At 36.8% G+C, this 21,757-nt stretch overlaps 2 protein-coding genes across 3 annotated transcripts; one reads left to right on the top strand and one right to left on the bottom strand.

Annotated features, from left to right (window-relative positions):
• Positions 1 to 3,882: 3,882 nt before the first annotated feature.
• Positions 3,883 to 6,191, bottom strand: LOC114239403 (uncharacterized). The gene is made up of 2 exons (XM_028169573.2): positions 5,843 to 6,191; positions 3,883 to 5,400 (listed from the first exon to the last, which is right to left on the bottom strand). Exons 1-2 carry the CDS (start codon positions 6,189 to 6,191, stop codon positions 5,201 to 5,203), a joined length of 549 nt encoding a protein of 182 aa, XP_028025374.2. The 3' UTR covers positions 3,883 to 5,200.
• A 5,606-nt stretch (positions 6,192 to 11,797) lies between these two features.
• On the top strand, positions 11,798 to 21,337 carry bel (ATP-dependent RNA helicase bel). Of its 2 annotated transcripts, XM_028181045.2 has the most exons (13): positions 11,798 to 12,101; positions 12,640 to 12,736; positions 15,610 to 15,789; positions 15,987 to 16,225; positions 16,315 to 16,458; positions 16,543 to 16,754; positions 16,827 to 16,952; positions 17,184 to 17,538; positions 17,847 to 17,973; positions 18,063 to 18,215; positions 18,519 to 18,714; positions 19,411 to 19,577; positions 20,021 to 21,337. In XM_028181045.2, exons 1-13 carry the CDS (start codon positions 12,057 to 12,059, stop codon positions 20,122 to 20,124), a joined length of 2,145 nt encoding a protein of 714 aa, XP_028036846.2. In that variant the 5' UTR covers positions 11,798 to 12,056; the 3' UTR covers positions 20,125 to 21,337. The 2 variants fall into 2 exon arrangements, with proteins under 2 accessions (XP_028036846.2, XP_028036847.2); XM_028181046.2 differs by lacking the exon at positions 15,610 to 15,789 and having other exon boundaries at positions 11,849 to 12,101.
• Positions 21,338 to 21,757: the final 420 nt, after the last annotated feature.

Below are 21,757 nucleotides of genomic sequence, written 5' to 3'. Positions count from 1 at the left end.
GTCGTACCACACCTCACGGCATATTCCAGTAACATCAATTTGGTATCCATTAGGGCAGATTTCCTCTATCCACTGTGGAGAGTCCTCGGCGAAGGCACTCTTCATGACAACTGCAACTTGCGCCGGCTGAAGAATTTCAGCTCCGTGTTTATTTATTTCCGGCTTCCGTGAACGAGAATACACCCCCAACATGAATACGAACCAAATCAAAACGATCAATGTTGACTTCATATTTATTTTTACTCTAGCAATATAGTCACTGTGTTCTCAGTTTGGAACGTGCGTCCTATCAGCGGATTTCTCATTATTTGGGCCGTAATTGCGTGCAGATTATGGACTTCCCTCGCCTACACAAAGGAAATAACATTATATTGCGAAATGACTTCGCATTATAAATGTCGCAGGGCTATTTTCATATTTATTTTTTACATTTGACCTTAAACTATCTCGTGGTAGATGAAAATTCTACTCCGTTAATGAAGATCACAACTGCTACGTTCTCAATGCGTCTCCTGCTATTTCAGAATATTTACTACTAGCTTTTGCCCGCGACTTCGTCCGCCTGGAATAATTCACAATTATTGCTTTATTATAGAACAAATTTGATTAGCATTAAAAACGTTATAGTGAGCCAACATTAACATATAGACATATGCTGTCGCGGACTTTTTTTTAGATCTTTTAAAGGGGAACAATTCCGTCATACATTATTTTAGCGAAACTTTAACCGTTTCTACAGCGCACGCGCGGAAGCACTCAAAACCCGATTTTGAAACATTCTTTATTGGTGCTCCGCTTGTATTAGTCTTAGCGTGATGTTATATAGCCTATATCCTTCCTCAATAAATGGACTATCTAACACTGAAATATTTTTTTCAAATCGGACCAGTAGTTCCTGAGATTAGCGCGTTCAAACAAACAAACTCTTCCGCTTTATAATATTGATAAGTATAGAAGTATAGATGACATTAGTAATTTACTTTCTTTTTATGACCTGAAGATTAAATGTGAACTAAAGGTAACCTTGTGGCTTCAGAAGTTAATCTATGCCGAAACGGAAACAAATTGCTTTCCTGATGAAGTTTCGCGAACATTCTCGTGTCGCGCATAGCAACTTGAAATAATGAATTAATTTTTAAATATTCAAAAAGTATTCTTTAACTTGTTTGGCATGTTGATACATTTTGTGTTACATTTTGCGGGTGGCACTCCTACACTCTCTTAATTTTCTGTAAAATATTCTATCCATGCACGTCATCGCACATACCCATAGACATGCACAACAGCTTAAACACATATTATATCCAGATTTACAGTTACGTCAATAATTAAGTACATATACAGGGTGTCCCAGAAAGAATGGATAATCCTGAAACTCCTCATAGTAGAGCATTGGGGACACAAAATCAAAAATTCTCAGGTAGTACCCAAATTACGTATTTTAAAAAAAGTTTATATTTTCTATACTGCTGTGCGTTTCTGGAATATACAACAGCTACAAATAATCGAAATCGATAGGCTTTTTGATGCTATAATATTCTATATGGACTATACTAAGGAATATGCAGGAAATTGTATGAGTATCTAGTGTAATTTTATATAAAAGTTAAATTTTAATCATGAACTTTAGTATTTTTTCTTATTTTTAAAGATTAAGCGCATTTGGCGAAAAAAAGATGTATGAAACTTTAAGTGGCCAACTATTTAAAAAGTATGCGCGTTTAATAGAGATTCTAAAATTCTATACATACCTACTTTTTTCTGAAGTGATTACGTAGTTATTGCTATTAACATGAAAAAGGAGTAAATTCGACAAAAAACAAAATTTTAAAAATATATTAATTTCTTCTCCTACCTGAGCCTCGTAATAAGGGCTTTATAAAATAAAACACTTTAAACAGTCATAAAACTTTGTTTTATTTACATTTATAACAACTGCCCAAACTGTCTGCCCTCAACCCTGATACAAGCGCGACATCTGCGAACAAAAGCTCTTTTAAGCGCATAACGCATCACGCTTTTGGGTTATTTTTGCAGCGGCTTGCTGTACACGGCTACGTAGCTCTGCTAAATTTTTAATTGGCTTGGAGTAGACCTCATCTTTTAAGCAACCCTAATTAAAAAAATCCAAAGGATTTAGGTCCGCGAAACGTGGAGTTAACAAATTAGGCCCCCTCCCGACTCTTCTAATAAAGTTGGCAGCTTAGTTTGCAAACATTTTTGCCCACCTGGTGTTAAGTGGTTACCGGAGCCCATACACATCTACAACGTAAATGCGCCACCCACCTTGAGATATAAGTTGTAAGGTCTCAATATAGTTACAACGGCTGCCCCACCCTTCAAACTGTAACGCATTACTGCTTCACAGCAGAAATAGGCGGGGTGATGGTACCTACCCGTGCGGACTCACAAGAGGTCCTACCACCAGTAATATACCACCAGTTATATGTAATTGTATCTCATATGTTTGTAGCTGTTCTATATTACAGAAACGCGCAGTGGTATAGAAAATAGTGTTTTTTTATGAATACATAATTTGAGTATTACCTAAGAAGTTTTTTATTTTACTTTTTTGAGTCCCCAATAGCTCTACTATGAGGTATTTCAGGATAATCCATTCTTTCTGGGACACCCTGTATATAGATGTACATGCAAATTTTTGCATATAACTATTTACGAACACTATATTGGTACACTACATACGATTATATCAAACGGAATTACAAAATGTGAATCTGATAGTAACCGCGATTTTAAAATTTTATACAATAACATCTTATTTAATAAATGTAAAAATGAACTGTGGGCGAGAGGGAAGATTTATAATTAAATTAGCTGATTTAAAAAACTTTTCAAAGGGGACTTTTTATTTAATTTGTAATAAATAATTGAGTGATGATTATATGAAAGTGACAAACAAAAACAGGCTTAGATTTTAAAGTGCGTTTAATTTTGAACAAAACTTCTATTTGAAGTAATTTTCTCATCGTCGAGTGTTATCATTTGAATTGATGGATATATAAGCTTGAGGGTAGACATTATCTTGCTGAACACCAAGTAAAACGAAGTCACTTTTTGATTCCTGATTTAATCAACAATATGTTATCTTAACAATTCACTTTAACACTTGTCCAACTTTACCAGTACGTACAACAGTCACTGAATCACACAACGTAACACGGATATAGTAAGTGCACCAGGCAAACGCAGTCCAATGAATGTCCATTTCGAGGCACGTACCGCCTTTTTATACTGGCCGGCGCAGCTGGCTTATTTATGAGTCACTTCTGTTGCACCTGTTGTTTACGAGTGGAACGACACGGCCGGCGCACCTGGCCTGTATGAGTCACTCCTATTGCACGTGCTATATAACATAAATATCGTTAACGCCGTCACGGCCATACTGACGTGCGCTCGTCCTCGTGCGCGCATCCTTATGGTATGTCTGTGACCAACAAACGTGTTCGTTCATCCTGACATTAACGGATGCAACTTAAAACGTGGTCTATGATATTAACAATCTAGTACGGTTCGGTTCGCATAATTCTTCAGAAAATCTTAGACTGGCTATAAAGTATAGCCTTCAGACTGCTTACATACCTGGGCCAGTTCATTTAAAACTCTTCAGGTATGTAAGTATGTCCCTTTTAACTTAGACCGGAATTGTTATCCCTTCAGTTTTTCGAACTGGACCGGATAATGCTAGACCGAATCGCAATCCCTGTAGCTAATTGTTGTGGCTAGTCCGGATGAAAATCCCTATAGCCAAGCCATTGGACCGGACAGACCCTTCAATGACTTCACACTTTTTTTTCTCTTTTTTTTTTTCTTTGCTAGTCCGGACCAACATCCCTTTAGCCAATGCAATTATTATTTTTTCTCTTTTTGTTTTTTTTTTCACTCTGCGTGTACGGTAGCATTTGTTGAAACATTTCTTAAACCAGAACATTTATACGGAATTTCTTCAGAAATAATGCGAGACCGACCATCGTTTTCTACATTTCCAACACCTGCACCCGAGGTGCCTGAGCTTACAGACATTGTATCACTACCCACAGACATAGTATCGCTATTTGCGGACAAAAATGTTGCTTCTATTGTCAGTGATAGAGTCGTCATCATTAAGATCAGTTTCATGAACAAGATTACTTAACCCATCTGTGTACGCCGTCACGTCATCGTCACTATAATTTTCAGAAATTTCTAGTAGGCCTGACGGGCCTCGAGGTACTTCGCGTAAGTTTTCATGGGGAAATTTGTACACTCTACTAGAACCATTTACATGTCTCAACTTATAACTATCGTTTTCCAAAACTGCAGAGATGTTTCTTTTTTTTTTATGATTGAAAGATTACTGGTGGCCCGGAGGCCTTTCCAGCTTCACCAGGACGGGTGGGCGAGCAAAGGCTCAGCCAAGAGGGGTGGGATTTGTTAACAACTGCCCGAGCGCCTCCGAAGAAGACCTAACAACTCAAGAGCAATTGCTTCGCGAATGAATCTACTACCGGATCGGAATCGCGACCCACTGAGAAGATCCAGCGAGAAACTCAGCGGGCTGATGCACGGGTTAGGTTGCACGTCGACCTCTTTGTCGAGTTCAACGAGTACGGTTACCGGGGTTCCTCAGCCTGCTCCTAGTGTTAGAGCTGAAGGTATCTAATGCAAGAGTTATTGGATCTGATGGATCCGTAAGGACGTGTCTAGGGCGACGACGGTGACTTGCTCCTGCGTGATCAGGATTCGGGGTGCATTAATGTTGAAGGAACCTTTATATTTTCGGTCTAAATTACGAAAACAAAATCCCCAGCGGAAAAGAGTTTGACTTTAGCTTTGCCTCGACTAAACCAAGCTTCTGTTTGTGCCCCTTTTTTTGTTTGTTTTCGCAGGCCTTCAACCGTGCTAAATCAAGATCTAATCTAGAGGGATTATAACTCTGTTGAAACTTTAGATATTTCAAGTGAACTACCCTGAACGGTAAACATCTATTCTATTGGAGTAAACCCTGTTACTCGACAACGTGTACTATTAAGGGCGAGTTGAATATCCCCTAACTGCTCTTGCCATGATTGGTCCGAGTTACTTTCAGATCAAAGAGTGACTTGTTCATGAAACCGCTTACTATTGAATAAATTACTATGGCTTTGTTTTATAAGACTACATTCTGACCCTGAATGGAACATAAAGGGGAAGCCAAAACCACTTATCTGTAACACACTGAAGCTCTGGAACACACGTTGACGTCTCTGGTTGGACCTGCCACAGCACCTGGAGCAGTGACGTTTTTCTTCTTGTAGCGCATGGAACATCCAGAAGCTACATGGCTCGCATCACCGCACACGTAACAGCTGACTTGCAGGCGAGAGCCGGGCGCCCACGGATGAGGAGGTTGTTCAGGTTTTGCTGGAATATCGAAAAAAGTTTGAGAGCAGTATCTGTCGCAACACCCTTCGGCACGATGCCCAGGTTTTCCGCAGAAATGGCAGCTTCCACGGAAAAAACTTCGAGAGTGTTTGGTTCTTTATCAGGATCTTCGTTTTTTTCTTTTGAGGGTAAAGCCACGTAATGTGTGAAATAGATGATTTTTGGTGGTAATAACAACAGAGTTCAATTCCCGACGGATTCTTTCATCACACTGCGACAGTATTAATATGGCAAATCCGGTGGCTATTTTCTGGCATATTAGCGTCGGGAATCTTCTTTATAAGTTGCCATAGCCGGATACCGGCTTCAGCTGGTCCCTCTTTGCTTTCCATTTCAAATTTAATAACCAGGTCGAAGTGGTCTTGCATCATTATAGAGAATTTTGTCAGCATCTCTTTAATAGTAGGCCAGGATATCTTACCAGGCTGTATTTTTGTGAGACAAGTAGCAGCTCGAGCCTTAAGCGAATGTGTGAGAGTCAAAATTAAATCTACACCATCCAATTTCTTCTGTTCGATGATCATTTCGCTCAGCGTACACCAATTTACAACATCAGCCTCCGGTTCATCTGGGTCAAAATTGACCAATCTGGTTGGTGAGCTCTGGCTAGGTCGATGAACTGAGATACTTTCAGTGATTCTTTGTAACATGGCTTCCATCCCAGATGAAAATAATGACATTTGTTCAAACATCATATTGTTGGCCGAATTATTTGATGACTGCAGTGGCGGTGAGTCCGACACTTCTGATATAAGCTTGAGGGTAGACATTATCTTGCTGAACACCAAGTAAAACGAAGTCACTTTTTGATTCCTGATTTAATCAACAATATGTTATCTTAACAATTCACTTTAACACTTGTCCAACTTTACCAGTACGTACAACAGTCACTGAATCACACAACGTAACACGGATATAGTAAGTGAACCAGGCAAACGCAGTCCAATGAATGTCCATTTTTTTTTTTTTTTTTTTTTTTTTTTTTTTTTTTTTTTTTTTTTTTTTTTTTTTTTTTTTTTTTTTTTTTTTCCTACCTAAGCTGATAGCCCTAGCGGCTATGTCAGCGTAACCCTAACTTTAGTAGGTGAGCTCACGGGGCTCAAACCTGACGATGTTGCTAACACGAACCCTAGCAAGAGTCGTGCTTCGCAGAATCTACCACCGGATCGGAAACGCGACCCACTGAGAAGATCCGGCGAGAAACTCAGTGGGCTGTGTCTGAGAGTTAATTTACTCGTCGAGCCCTTCGTCGCAAGCGACGGGTTCGACGAGAACGGTGACCGGTGCTTGAAGTACCTAAAAGCACCGTTAGTGGATCGGGAGGATCCGAGATGACGTGTTTTGGGTGACGTCGACTGCTTTCCATTCTGTCCGCAGGATCGGGAATGTAGTTACCGGCGGCCACGATGAGAGGGTTCTCGTGTCGTGCCGCTTTATCGAAGTGGCGCATGGACGCCGACTGCAGATACTTACTGATGGACTCTAAGTCCAGGTCGTCATGGAGGTCGACATTCCTGACGAACCACGGGGCTCCGACGGCTATCCTGCAAAAACGGGATTGAATGATTTGAAAGGATTTTAAGTGTATGCGGGCCGCGTGAGCGAACACTACACTTGCATAGGTCATGACGGGGCGTATGCAAGTTTTGTAGAGTGTCACCTTATTTCTAAGGGACATTTTACTTCGCCTACATATCATCGGGTAGAGACGTCCTAGGATGAAGGCGGCACGATCGCGTACCGTCTTGATGTGGGGGCGGAATGTCATCCTACTGTCGAGGGTGACGCCTAAATATTTGACCTTCGGGGCCCACGGTATGGGCTGGTCGAACATCGTGATTGGGCGAACGGCGGGGGCGGGGGTGTTGACGCGCCTAGTCGGGAGAGGGATGCTCAGCGTGGTGTTCGGAGGGCGACCCCTTTTGAAGAGCACCGCTGTGCTTTTCGTGGGGTTAATGTCGATGCGCCACTTCAGGAACCACTGTCCCATGGTGGTAGCTGCGGTCTGAAGTCGTCGATGAAGCAACGCCTTCTTCCTACACGAGTAGTAGATGGCGGTGTCATCGGCGAAGAGCGCCAGATGGGTCTCCGGAGACCGGGGTATATCATTGATATACAAACTGAATAGTAACGGGGAGAGGGCGGAGCCTTGCGGGACTCCGGCTGTGACGTGACGGGGCCGGGAACGCGTTCCCTCGACTCGATATCGGAACGAACGGTTCGACAAGTAGTCTCGTATGATGAGCACGAGTCTGTCTGGCACTCCCATGTTATACAGTTTGTATATCAAACCGTTGTGCCAGACTTTGTCGAACGCCTTCGCTACATCGAAGAAGAGGGCTCCTGTCGGAATGGGTCCATTTCGAGGCACGTACCGCCTTTTTATACTGGCCGGCGCAGCTGGCTTATTTATGAGTCACTTCTGTTGCACCTGTTGTTTACGAGTGGAACGACACGGCCGGCGCACCTGGCCTGTGTGAGTCACTCCTATTGCACGTGCTATATAACTTAAATATCGTTAACGCCGTCAGATACATTTAAATGTACCTACAAGTGTTTTTCCTTTCCAATGTTGTTAGGTCCTGTAAATGTTTTGTAAAAATGATTACCTACGAAGAGCTTGAAGTACAAATGCTACAAAAAATTATCGATAGCTATTTTATCCGCTATATTGTTATGATAAATAATTTAAAATATGCCAAAAATACACAAACATGGAAGAGTATTATTTATGATACGCCCTCAGGTAAAATTATTATAGAATACCCATATCGGTATTTCATACATAATTATAGATATATTTATGGTATTAAGCGAACACTATTTCATACATACATATGCATATATTCATAATCTACTGACATCTTAAACTTTATTTTGAATTGGCTATCCCATAAGCTGCCAGCGATGAAATAGAGAAAAAAGGGATGTAGTTAGTAGCGGCTACGATTAGAGGAAGTATTCGTATCAAATTGTTGTCCCGAAATACCGACTTCATGATTATTTTATTGCACAGACGGCTGAACGAACTCTCGACCTACCTAGCCCCACCGGAACCTGCATGACATCAAGAACTGTATTTGAAACTGATCAACATTACACTGCGGCGCGGCGTCAACTCCGAATCCCGTGGATCCTGCTAAAAATTTAGAGATCCAGATTCGTCATATTTTATTATGATCTATTAATAGATACATAATTGTGTATAATCTATGGATGTGGACAGTCTGGTTTAGTGGTAATGTCTGATCTAACGTAGAACATTTTGGCGGAAATGTGAGGAGTAAAGGTAAATACATTGTTTTATTTTTAAGTAGAATTTAGTGTTTCTTTCGACTTAAAAATAAAATACTGATCCATGAGCAGTCGCTCAGCATTTGTAAAAGTACTCAGTGTAGAAAAATAAGATAAAAGCACTAGATTGCTTCTCGAGCTTTTGAACTCTAATGCGCACATCCCTATTTGTTCTACTAGTGGGTCTTGGAGGGGCATGCATGCGGGCGGAGCGGCAGAGACGTCGCCGGGCAACCACGAAGTTTTTCGAAAAGTCGGTATAGCTCCAATGAAATATATCTTGATGGATATCAATATTATAATATAATATTATAAATAGATATAACGATATTCTATTTCGTTCTACTTTTCGAATCGGTAACAGACGACATAGCTTTCGGTTCATAAGGCATTTAATAGTAATTCTAGTTAAACGTTAGTAACTAAAAATACTAAATCTATACTTAATATTATAAAGAGGAAAGATTTGTTTGTTTGTTTGTTTCGAATAGGCTCCGAAACTACTGGACCGATTTGAAAAATTCTTTTTCCATTAGAAGCCGACATTGTCCCTGATGAACATAGGCTACTTTTTAAAAAAAAAAAAATATTTTATTTTTTTGGTTTCATGTGTGTTTTAATGTTTCCGAAGCGAAGCGAGGGCGGGTCGCTAGTTCAATATAAAGTAATTATCCAACTCCATTAATTTAATCTAATTGAATTTATTTAGCAATAATTTCATAGTTATACCTAAATATAAATATAGGAAAGAAATATATCACAAGTTAAAAAATACCTTACAATAAACCTAAGAAAAAAAATTGATTTATTTTTATTTCATATAAATGTAGTTAAAAAAAAATATATTATGAAAACTAATTGTAAACATACTACATCATAAATTATTTGTTAATCTTAATTCTACATACTTACACAAAACTCAATCATGCAATACACTAGGAGTGGGTAATATCGGTTTTGCCGCGTATCGAATCGTATCTATATATCGAGGATCAATATCGGATATTGAATCTATATATTTTCTGAATCTATATATTGATGGATGCTAGTAGATTTTCTCGATTCATGATATTTGAGATTTGAAACGATACGCTGATATAATATCATAGTAGATATAGATTTAAGTCAACGTTATACGGTTGGTTTTCTGATATCAATTTATAATATGATCTTAAAGTAATAAAAAGAACATGAAAATAAAAATATCAAAAAAACTTTCCTTCATGCTTTTACCAGGCTTAGGACTGGCTACATTATTTTCAGTTTTTAGTATTTTGTATCTTAATTTAAAATTACAAAATATACCAAAAGAGTGTAGATTTCAAAAGTTTAATACAAACACAAGAAATAAACTCAATTATTTGGATTCAACTAAAAATAGAAAAATGTGTACTTTAAAAATCAAACACAAAAAACTTTTAAGTATTTATAAACACTTGTCCAAAAATTCTAGTTCAAGGTCAAAGCGCGTGAAATTAAATTCAACGATGCAAATAGGCTATACTGCATTCAAGTTAGGGTCGAAAGTTGAAACTTCTTTTTTTGATTGTATCCTGCTGATACGCTAAGAATAATCTACAGACATATGGACTTAAATATAATGTTTACAATTGTGTGGATAATGCCTGTTTCTGTTTCATTCATCACATGATATCCCTATCGTGCGCTCACTCACTCTGGCCGATTCGATACGAACCAAACGAATATCGCTGATATTAACGAATCGGTACGATATGCCGATGCGCATCACATCGAGCAATATCGTGTATCGGCTGATATCGAAATATAGATTTCGATTCACGAATCGGTACGATATGGCGATGCGCATCACATCGAGCAATATCGTGTATCGGCTGATATCGATATATAGATTTCGTGCGGGGCGATATCGGATTCAACGATATTGCTGCGATATATAGATATTGAATCTATATACGATTTATATCACCCACTCCTACAATACACATAAATCATACAATGTATCAAACTAATTATTTATTAATACATAATTAAACACTGAAATGAAATAAAATGAAACTAACAACCTGCAAACATTTTATCAATACCGCATCCATGCGAACTAGCTCCTTGTGGCGCCAATATCTACCCGCCACTGAGCAGCTGGCGGTAGGAGTGGGTGATATAAATCGTATATAGATTCAATTGTAAACCTTATATTTAAGTCCATATGTCTGTAGATTATTCTTAGCGTATCAGCAGGATACAATCAAAAAAAGAAGTTTCAACTTTCGACCCTAACTTGAATGCAGTATAGCCTATTTGCATCGTTGAATTTAATTTCACGCGCTTTGACCTTGAACTAGAATTTTTGGACAAGTGTTTATAAATACTTAAAAGTTTTTTGTGTTTGATTTTTAAAGTACACATTTTTCTATTTTTAGTTGAATCCAAATAATTGAGTTTATTTCTTGTGTTTGTATTAAACTTTTGAAATCTACACTCTTTTGGTATATTTTGTAATTTTAAATTAAGATACAAAATACTAAAAACTGAAAATAATGTAGCCAGTCCTAAGCCTGGTAAAAGCATGAAGGAAAGTTTTTTTGATATTTTTATTTTCATTTTCTTTTTATTACTTTAAGATCATATTATAAATTGATATCAGAAAACCAACCGTATAACGTTGACTTAAATCTATATCTACTATGATATTATATCAGCGTATCGTTTCAAATCTCAAATATCATGAATCGAGAAAATCTACTAGCATCCATCAATATATAGATTCAGAAAATATATAGACTCAATATCCGATATTGATCCTCGATATATAGATACGATTCGATACGCGGCAAAACCGATATTACCCACTCCTAGCTGGCGGCTGGTTGAGGCGATCGTTGTACTTCGCTTCTGTGGTAATCTACCCTGTTTATACATTTTAAGAAAATAATCTTTATAGTTTTTGTTAAATAATTGTCATAGCACCGCATGTGAATTTATGTAATTCTTTTGAGATTATAGAATATCTTTAACCCGAATTCTAATTTTGACTAAAAAGGGTAGTATCCGGACCATTAAAAAGTTATGCGTAGCGTCTGTAATTTGGAACTAAGGAGTCCATGTTTGGAATCTCATACTTTTGTGTATGTACTGTGTTTTCTGTTTAATCTGTGAGATGCAGTGAACGAATGACATTGGGCGAGTGATGAATGAACAAAACTACGATTGAGCCGAACTTGAATGAAATAATTTCAGAGTGAGAAATTGAGTCTTTCTTGTGGTTTTGTGAATTTGTGTTTGTGCAAAATTCATTGTAGACTGTGTTTTAAATATTTTTGGAGCAAAGTTCCCAAAAAAACGTACCGCTTGGTAGTAATATGAGTAATGTTACCAACCAAAATGGAACAGGTCTAGAGCAGCAGGTTTGTAACTACCTCATGTACCTCTTCATGCACTTTTATTGATTTTTGGTCATCTTAAATGAAAGTCATAGAAAATTATATTTTTACTCTAACTCTAAGTTTAGATTTTCTATGATCTCTAAAGCAAACAAAATCCGGACACGTCTTGGGGATTGAGCGCTAAAAAAAAACATAAAATATAACTAACGTGTCTCTGAATAATCAACATGGCGACTTGCAGATTCAGCCTTTTTGGTATCTTTCTCTTTAATTACAACATCACTTAATTTCCCACCGATACTTTACCTTGGTTGGGCTGTCCAGTAGTTTTCCAAAAACCTACGAGTGAGGTCATTGTCACGTTACATTTGCGTGTCATGGCGGGAGGAAATGAATATTTTACAGATTTAGCCATTCTAAGAACCTGTCGTGAATGTGTTTGCTTTAAATATAAACAGTATTCTATGTTATACTCATAAAACAAATACATCAACTAATAATGTATTAATAACTTTCAAATCAAAATCGTAAATGGTGGCTAACAAACAGAAATTTTCAGCTTGCTGGTCTGGACTTGCAGCCCCAGGCTCCTAAGAGTACTGGTCGCTACATACCCCCGCATCTGCGTAGGCAGTTGCAGGCAACCTCTGATCAAGGTAAGTTTTTGTAACATGACCTAATTATAACCTATCGCTTTAATTTTGTATAGCTAACTTAAAAGAAAAAAAACTCACAAAATTATGCAGTATTAAGAATTTCTAGAATAGACTTCTAAAACCTAATTTATTAGGAATTTACATTTACAAAAATATCAAATCTAAATTGAATCATGTCTCCCAATTAGATCACAAAGCTTAGTGAATCTAAAGCACGAATCAGCAAAAATCCCAAAATCATATTTTATCTACATAGAGTACCAATTCGCTAATTATTTTATTACTACTAGATATCTATTTATACTAGATTACTAATATAAAACGAAATTGTTATCCTAAAATTGTAGAAAATGAAACATTTTCTGACATCAGAAGCTATCTTACACTATAATTGACCTGTCACCTAGTTGTTTTTTAGGAAAAGTAGAAAGCAACAAAATTATGAGCTGTAGAAATTTTAACTATAATTATAATTAATTAGATCTATTCTTATTAATCTATATATCTATCATGAGATATTTAGTAATATTTACAATAATTATCCTGAAAAAATATTAAATGCATGTAAATCAGTTTATTAACTTGCTTAGCTTCTTGCTAATGATGCATACTCTTAAAAATACTGAAAACTACTATGAATCCCGACAAACAAGGCCTTAGAACAATAACCAAGGGCATTTATAAAGCTTATATGTGTATATTTGCTAAGCTAAGTTGATTTTGCTGATTGTAGTAGTATTTGGTGTATTGATGGTGATATAGTACTTTTATTGTTTTTGGCAATACTAGAAGACTAAAGCAAGGAATACTTTTTATTTCTTAATACTGTCAAAGCAGTGCATTTATGCTCTGTCATCCGAATTGTTAACAGGATTGAAATATGTGTACTTATAATTGGATAGCTGTTATACATTAAAAATATATATCGTTTGGACTTAGCACCATTCACATTGTGTTATCAAAGGGCATAAGTAATAGCTTAATACTAGGTGGAATATATTCTGACATAAAGCTGTAAAGCAACTCTTATCTGCAATTTATCTAATAAAATTTTCTGAATCTCTTAACATTCATTTGCTATTGAGCTTCTACATGTGATTAATGAGAGAACTCTAGTACAACCCTGATTTGTCAGTTTTTACAAAGTATTTGTGGTGAAATAATCAACAACTTTGTACCTTTATTAATTCAACTATACAAATGGGCCAACTCACAACTTCTGTTAAGTGTTCATTAAAGGCCATGGACATCAGAACTTGTGCAATATTTCGACTAATGCCTGTTAAGCACACCATTATTTAATGAATTCTTAATATGATTTCCCATTTAATGTATTGCCAATGTTTTGCAAACTCTGATAACACTGCTAGACTGGCCTCTCCAGTGAAAACTTTGGTAAAAAAATATAATAGTGTGTGTAATGAAGAGAGCTGCAAAATTATGAAACAGATGCATGTTGTTCGTATATTTAGCAATAATTCTGCTAAAACATAGCCTACTTTCAGAAGGAAGAGGAAGAAATTCCTGTCTAAAATATAAACCACATGGTACAAAACAGATGTAGATTTAATTTTCATTTTATCTATACATATAAATAAAATTAGAGTGTCTGTTTGTAGTATTGAAATAACTGCTTTTTACTACATGCATATGAATATATACACAGTACATACACCAAAATAACACTTTACAATTTTTTCTGTTTGTTCTGGCTAATCTCTGGAACGGCTGGACCGATTTTGATGAGACTTTCACTAATAGGTAGCTGATGATATAAGGAGTACCTTAGGCTACTTTTTTAGACTAGCTTCACCCCGCGGCATCACCCGCAGTTATTGTCGGCGGGCTTCGCCTATTAATAACAAAATGTAATGTTTCCGAAGCGAAGCAAGAGCGGGTCGCTAGTAAGATAATAAAAGTAGTAGACAGTCAGTACATAATATAATAGTGGAATCCAATACATGAAAGAAAACTAATAATTAGAAATGAAAATAAGATAACTACACAGTCTACAAGTCAATATGGAAATAGTTTGGGTCCATGAAAAAAATACAGCCTACCTTTCATCCCACTTCGCAATATGGGTTTCTGCTCATGCAATATAAAGTATGGTCCACGCATGTGAAGGTGCATGGTGAAAGCTAGTCTTACCTAGTTTTGGGCTATACAACTTCCCCAAAATGTAGATGTAGAACAATAACCATCTGGATTGTATAAATTGAATATTATTAAATAAATTCAACACATGTACAACCACATAGTTTCATAAAATTTCTAAAGTTTTATTAATAGAATTAACTAGGTTACTTGACTGACATAAATGTAGAACACGAGACTTATCAAGTGCTTATCATTTCCTCGGTATATACATTTTCAAAAAGTATACAACGGTCATACAGATATCAATGCCTCATATGAAAGGTCGCTCTGGTCAACCATTTGTTAAAATGTACACAATTTAGGAACAGCAGTTTGTTCAAATTAAAATGAACATTCTAATTGTTAACACTGAATGGTATTTGCTTTAAACAATGTTATCGTTTCTGAAAATATTCAATATCACATTCACTGGTAGCAGTTTATGTCAAAAATACCATTTAAATGTTCCTAACTTATCAGTTTAATAAAATCAATATTTTATTTTGATTAACTAAAAGAAAAGTACCAGTATAACCAATATACCAACAGTATGTATATGTAGAACATTTTAATATTTATATACTTGAAGAGAGCATGAACATTCATTCTTGTATGCAATATTTTATTTAGTGTATACCAAGGATTAGTTAAAACTATTATATGTAATCAATAATTTAAAGAATAATTTATTAAGATATCATTATATTTAAAATAATTTACCAACTTATCTAAAGGGGAAGAGTCTAAGCGCTCAAGCTTAGACACCCGTCCTAGTGAGTCACGGGACAACCGTTCATCATTCGGAGGCAGCTCTAGAGGCTACGACCGTGGTGGTCGGCGCGACGATCGTGATCGTGACCGCGAACGTGATTACGATCGCGGATACGAAGCGCGACACCAGCGCAGGGACCGCGGTACGTCTTGTTTCCTTGCTGATGTGCTTTAATTTGGCAACGATCCAAGAGTGTAAAAAAGAATTGATATCCAATTAGATTCCACAAATAGAAATTCTTATTTCAATTCATAATGATATTTGAGTATGTATTTCATTGAAGATTGTTGTTTTGTCATAGTTATCAATTAACATGGTTTTCGCGCACTTCAATGACAGGTCGAGACAGTGGATCTCAGAATGGCGAACCAGAGCGTTGGAATGAATCCGAGAAATGGAATGATCGTGAACGCGAACGGGACCGACGCGGGCCTCGCGACGTGCGACGTGAGGAGGATTATGAACCACCGGCACCACGGAATGATCGCTGGAAAGAGCCGGAGCCAAGAGCTGAAGAGCGTTCCAATTCACGCTGGCCTTCTGACGATGTGCGCCGAACTAGATCTCGCAAAGACGAGGTAGACCTTCCAATCCACGATGTCGAAATGTTTAAAAGAATATGTAATCTTAAGCCTAAAATATATAACATAAATACCTTTTGTTGCAGAATGATTGGACAGTACCGTTACCTCGCGATGAACGACAGGAACTATTGCTGTTCGGCACTGGCAACACCGGGATCAATTTCTCCAAATACGAGGATATACCGGTTGAGGCCAGCGGAGACCGCGTACCAGACTGCATCACCAGTGTATGTATTAAAAATAAATAAAAGACACTTAAACATAAAATATATTAAACACTAAGCCATTCATGGAATAACAAAATGTTGCAGTTTGAGGATGTTAACCTGACAGAACTAATGCGGACAAATATATCTCTCGCTCGCTATGACAAGCCGACGCCGGTACAGAAGTATGCGATTCCAATTATTTTGTCACGTAGAGACGTGATGGCGTGTGCACAGACGGGATCTGGAAAAACCGCAGCCTTTCTTGTTCCCATACTTAACCAAATGTATGAAGCAGGACCTGTGAAACACATGGGGTGAGTGTTGTTTTGGTATAAGCTTTATTGTAACACCATTAGTGATTAAAAAAATATTATCTTGATTTCCAGACCTTATAATAAACGGAAACAATATCCTTTGGGCTTGGTGTTAGCCCCAACGCGAGAGCTCGCCACCCAGATTTTTGATGAAGCTAGAAAATTTGCCTATCGATCACGAGTCCGACCCTGTGTGGTGTGAGTATTATTTTTTCAAAACCCCTTTTATCTATTGTGGTATCATACCCTTTTTTCCAATAAATATGAATGAAACAGAAAAAAAATTGATTTTGAATTAATATGTACAATGAACGAGCTGCTCTCATACCCAAGTTCAAATATGAAAATTAATATAAAGTCAATCTAATGATTTTACTACAATGTTCAAATACATCATTGTAAATTAATAAGATGTCATTTCATTTGCAGGTATGGAGGTTCACCAATTAATGATCAGTTCCGTGAATTAGAGTCAGGATGTCATCTGTTAGTAGCCACTCCTGGGCGTTTGGTAGACATGCTGGCTCGTGGCCGAGTTGCATTGGATCACTGTCGCCATCTTGTACTCGACGAAGCCGACCGCATGCTGGACATGGGTTTTGAGCCACAGATCCGTAAGATTGTAGAGTGCCACACAATGCCCAAGACTGGCGAACGTCAAACTCTTATGTTTTCTGCCACTTTCCCAAAACAGATTCAACTTTTGGCTCAGGATTTCTTATACAATTATGTGTTCCTGGCTGTTGGACGTGTAGGCTCAACGTCAGAAAATATTACACAGAAGGTAATGATGAATTAATTGATTTGTGAAATATAAAAGAAAATGTTATGTATTATTTGTTTATTCGTCATTAATCTGCTTTAGTTGAAACTGCAGTTCTTTTTAGAACTGGGCCAAATTGCAAGATGACATACAAGTTTCATGAAACGGGTGTTTTTTTTCAAATGATAAAGTGTCACAATTACATAAGTCTTAATGACTCACAAAAGCTGAAAAAAAAATTAATAATGTGATTTCACAGTGAAGTGTGACTCAGTCTCATTAGTAAATAAACTGTTACAAATATTCTTAATTTATTGTTTTCTTTTTAGGTTGTTTGGGTAGACGAAATGGACAAGCGTTCCTTTTTATTGGATTTACTAAATGCATCAAACTTGCTACAACGTGCACGTCCCGAAGAGGATCAACTTATACTTGTGTTTGTAGAAACTAAGAAAGGCAAGTTACCTCAGAATTTCGTTTTTTATGTTATTAAACTAATTAATAATCAAGAGAAAAGTAGTTTTAACAAAACATCCTGAACACAGGTGCGGATCAACTAGAAGAATATTTATATTCCCAAGGCTACCCGGTAACATCCATCCATGGAGACCGTAACCAACGAGAACGTGAAGATGCTTTACGACGTTTTCGAACTGGACAAACACCAATACTTGTGGCAACAGCTGTCGCTGCAAGAGGTGCTATTTATTATATGTTTTAATATAATTTGAATGCCATGTACATTTCTAATAATCACATAAAACTTTTCTTATGATTCAAATTTAAATATACTCAATAATACTTTAAAACTAAAAGGTGTGCAAATTTTAAATTTCATTCTACTATTTCCATAATGTTCATAGTAAGCTTAGCCATTCGATTCTAAGTTACGTTCGGAATTGTGATTTTTTGTTGATTAAGATAATAATATAATAAATTGCAAAATTATATTTGAACAGCCATTGATCAAAGTGAGTTAATAACATAATTTTTACTCACAGGCCTAGACATACCACACGTACGTCATGTAATAAATTTTGATCTACCATCTGACGTGGAAGAATACGTCCACCGTATCGGTCGTACAGGTCGTATGGGTAACCTCGGTGTGGCTACTTCCTTCTTTAATGACACAAACCGTGGTTTGGCACGAGACCTCGTCGAACTGCTCGTCGAGGCTAAACAAGACGTACCTAAGTAAGTACAGTAAACAAATAACATTATAAGATCTGATATGTGTGATTTCAGATTTCTAACATTTCAAATAAGCTACTTTACGCCAATGAACAAAGAACATATTATACTATCTGTTCTTCATGCGAAGCCAGATACTGATCATAATGTATATATAGTGTCCTTTGGCTAGTTTTTATACAGTTGATCCGTAGTTAACACATTGTTTATTTTGCTCTTAATTTTTTTTATTACATAGTTGGATAAACGAGTTCACAGCCCACCTGGTGTTAATTGGTTACCGGAGCCCATATACATCTACAACGTAAATGCCGTCACTCACCTTGAGATATAAGCTCTAAGGTCTCAGGTATAGTTACAACGGCTGCCCCACCCTTCAAACCGAAACGCATTACCGCCGTACCGCAGAAATAGCAGGTTGGTTGGTACCTATACGTGCGGACTCACAAGAGGTCCTACCACCAGTAATGACATCAATCATAATGAAATTACACGCAGCCGAGCTTAAATTTTGGTAAACAGTGCAGTGCGGTAGGTAAACCCCTTATTGTAATTGGTTCAAGTTTATCATAGGTAACTAACTAACTGGTAATGTTGTAGGATAAGAATTATTCAAATAATTTACCAAAACTTATAGTCTTAAAATCCAGATCCAAACATTGATTGAAAGCATAGTAAATCAATATGTTTTTGTCGCAGTTGGCTTACTAGCACCGCAGCTGACGGACGGCTTGGTGGCGGCGGTCGACGCACTGGCTCTCGTTCTGGGAATGCTCGTTACGGCGGTAGCGGCTTCGGCTCAAGAGACTTCCGTACACAACCTCGTCAGGCGGCACGTTCTGCAGGAGCTGGCGGTATCGGTTCCGGTAACTTACTTACATGCAGCACATAAAATTTAAAGAACTAGACCAGAGTGTGAAAAGTTCTATAACTCTAATACTACACCCTACTAGACCTACTACTGATATCGTTCGTTGTGTGCAATCTATACTAATATATAAATCTACAGTGGCTTTTAAGGATGTTCCGTTATAACTACTGAACCATGCATCTGATTGACTTGAAACTTGGTATCCATGTAGAAAATACATGTACTTAATGGATAGGCTAATATTTATATGAGTGTTGGACTCCCTAATAATAATGATAATAAATAATAATGTTAAGTATGCCCAACGAAGCAGTATTTTTCTAAAATGACAACCCATGTAAGATTTCATCCATATTGTTTTTGATGAATACTTAATGTTTATTTTATTTATTTCTCACACAAAAAAGATTTCTCTAATATTGTAATTTTGTTCCGCAGGCTTTGGCTATGACGTGGGCTCATATGGTGGTAACTATGGCGGGTCGTACGGCGGAGGAGGCGGAGGCGGTAACAGCGGCGGTCCCGACTGGTGGGATTCCTAAATTCGTGCGTTTGACGCCTTCGTCCTATCGTCCCATTAGCGACCAAACCCCGTGAAAATGTGACTAATATCACAATGTAGTATTTATATGAAGGCGATATCTATTTATTGTTCTGCAAACTAATTCAGAACTAATTTGTACAAACTTAAAATCTTAAAAAATATCCAATATATAATCTCATAAATTTCAGCCAGACAGGACGCGTTGTTTTTTTTTATCAATATTTTGGAAACGAACAGGTTGATGTCTAGATTGTTATCATAAGAAATTTTGACATGACATAAATATGTGACTAATTTAATGACTCAGTTCCAAAGAGTAGAGCGAATGAAAATTGTTCCTATAAGATAATCAGGAAGCCACGACACCCTGTAGTCATCTTTTTATTTTTATTTTTAATAAATATTTGTTTCATCTGATATGCTAAATTATATTACGAAGGCTGTAAAGAGAAACAATGAAGTGGTTTTCTTTTAAGGCATTGCTTCATTTTTCCTTTAAAGATTTTCTACATTTTTCTAATTGTATGGAACGGTAATTATTGTTTTTACTTTAACTTAGAAACGGATCTAAACGGAATTTTTGCATTTTCATCGATTTTTTTCTCTGAGGATTGTAGATATAAATTAATTTCTAACATGTACTAAATTACAAATTTAATTTTTTGGAACTGAGGTATTTAATTGAAATTTATCATTGAATCAGTTGCGTTATATGAAGGCGGTCCGCGATCGTTGAATCTCAAACGTGCGATTTGCGACCGTAATCGCCCGGTTGTTACCAATCTGTAGTTTCGCCGCAATACAAAACAATAAACTCTAATAATTATCATATTATATTTCATTCGAAACACGCGACAAGACCGCATTAGTGTTTTTTTTTCTTCAATATTCATGGAGTTATCAATTTATATAGCAATATTTTTGATGTTCAATTTGTATCGTGAAAACCTGAATGTTATTGTGTATTTTCGATTTTCTATTTTCTGAGGTTTCATCGCTACGTCATCAACTGAAACTTTGAAGCATTTATGCACACTTAATTCGATGTAGCTATTCATGTAGTTTTAGAAATTCGAATTGAAGCCAACATGGTATCATAGGAGATAACTAAATTTGTCTGTAGAGAAATCCTGTAAAATAAAGTCTGTTGTCAACGTGTTCTAACATAATTTGAATGTGCATCTACCAATAAAAATTAAGAAACAGGCAAACTAGGTTTTTTATTTCGACGAGTTTTTCCTATCAAAACAACATAATAGATTGGGGAAAAAGTTTCTTCGTATTTTTTAATATAGTCTAAGGAAAGAAGACCTAGGAAGTGAACGTGGCCTGCTGAGGTAATACAGCAGCGACTTCAGACTGGTCGGAGTTGAAGAGGGGGTTGAGGGCACCACTAACATATTGCCTCGTTCTGATCTGGGCACCAAGGATAGACGCACGTTGTACATTCGCGTGTCAACTTAGTTACCCACATTTTGTCATTAATTAGTATTTAAAATCAATAATTGTTGAAAATTGTATTTTGTATCGTTCTAACTATATATTTTTAATATTTTGAGTCGTGATTTCTAATTATAGTTTATTTACATTTAACTAAAGTATGTAAGGTACCATTTTGTTCGATAACTTTA

The sequence above is a fragment of the Bombyx mandarina genome, chromosome 15, assembly GCF_030267445.1.
Source record: "Bombyx mandarina strain Sakado chromosome 15, ASM3026744v2".
Taxonomy (NCBI): domain Eukaryota; kingdom Metazoa; phylum Arthropoda; class Insecta; order Lepidoptera; family Bombycidae; genus Bombyx; species Bombyx mandarina.
The sequence above is the reverse complement of the archived record's forward strand: the minus strand, read 5'-3'. Positions and strand labels throughout refer to the sequence as shown.

Excerpts from the sequence above, each read along its gene's own strand:
- LOC114239403 (XM_028169573.2), bottom strand. The coding sequence starts at position 6,191 with ATGTCTACCCTCAAGCTTATATCAGAAGTGTCGGACTCACCGCCACTG. Across the intron at positions 5,401-5,842 it reads TCTCACAAAAATACAGCCTG|CAAAACCTGAACAACCTCCT; the intron begins GTAAGATATCCT and ends TCGATATTCCAG.
- bel (XM_028181045.2), top strand. The coding sequence starts at position 12,057 with ATGAGTAATGTTACCAACCAAAATGGAACAGGTCTAGAGCAGCAG. Across the intron at positions 16,953-17,183 it reads CGAGTCCGACCCTGTGTGGT|GTATGGAGGTTCACCAATTA; the intron begins GTGAGTATTATT and ends TTTCATTTGCAG. Across the intron at positions 19,578-20,020 it reads AGCTGGCGGTATCGGTTCCG|GCTTTGGCTATGACGTGGGC; the intron begins GTAACTTACTTA and ends TTTGTTCCGCAG.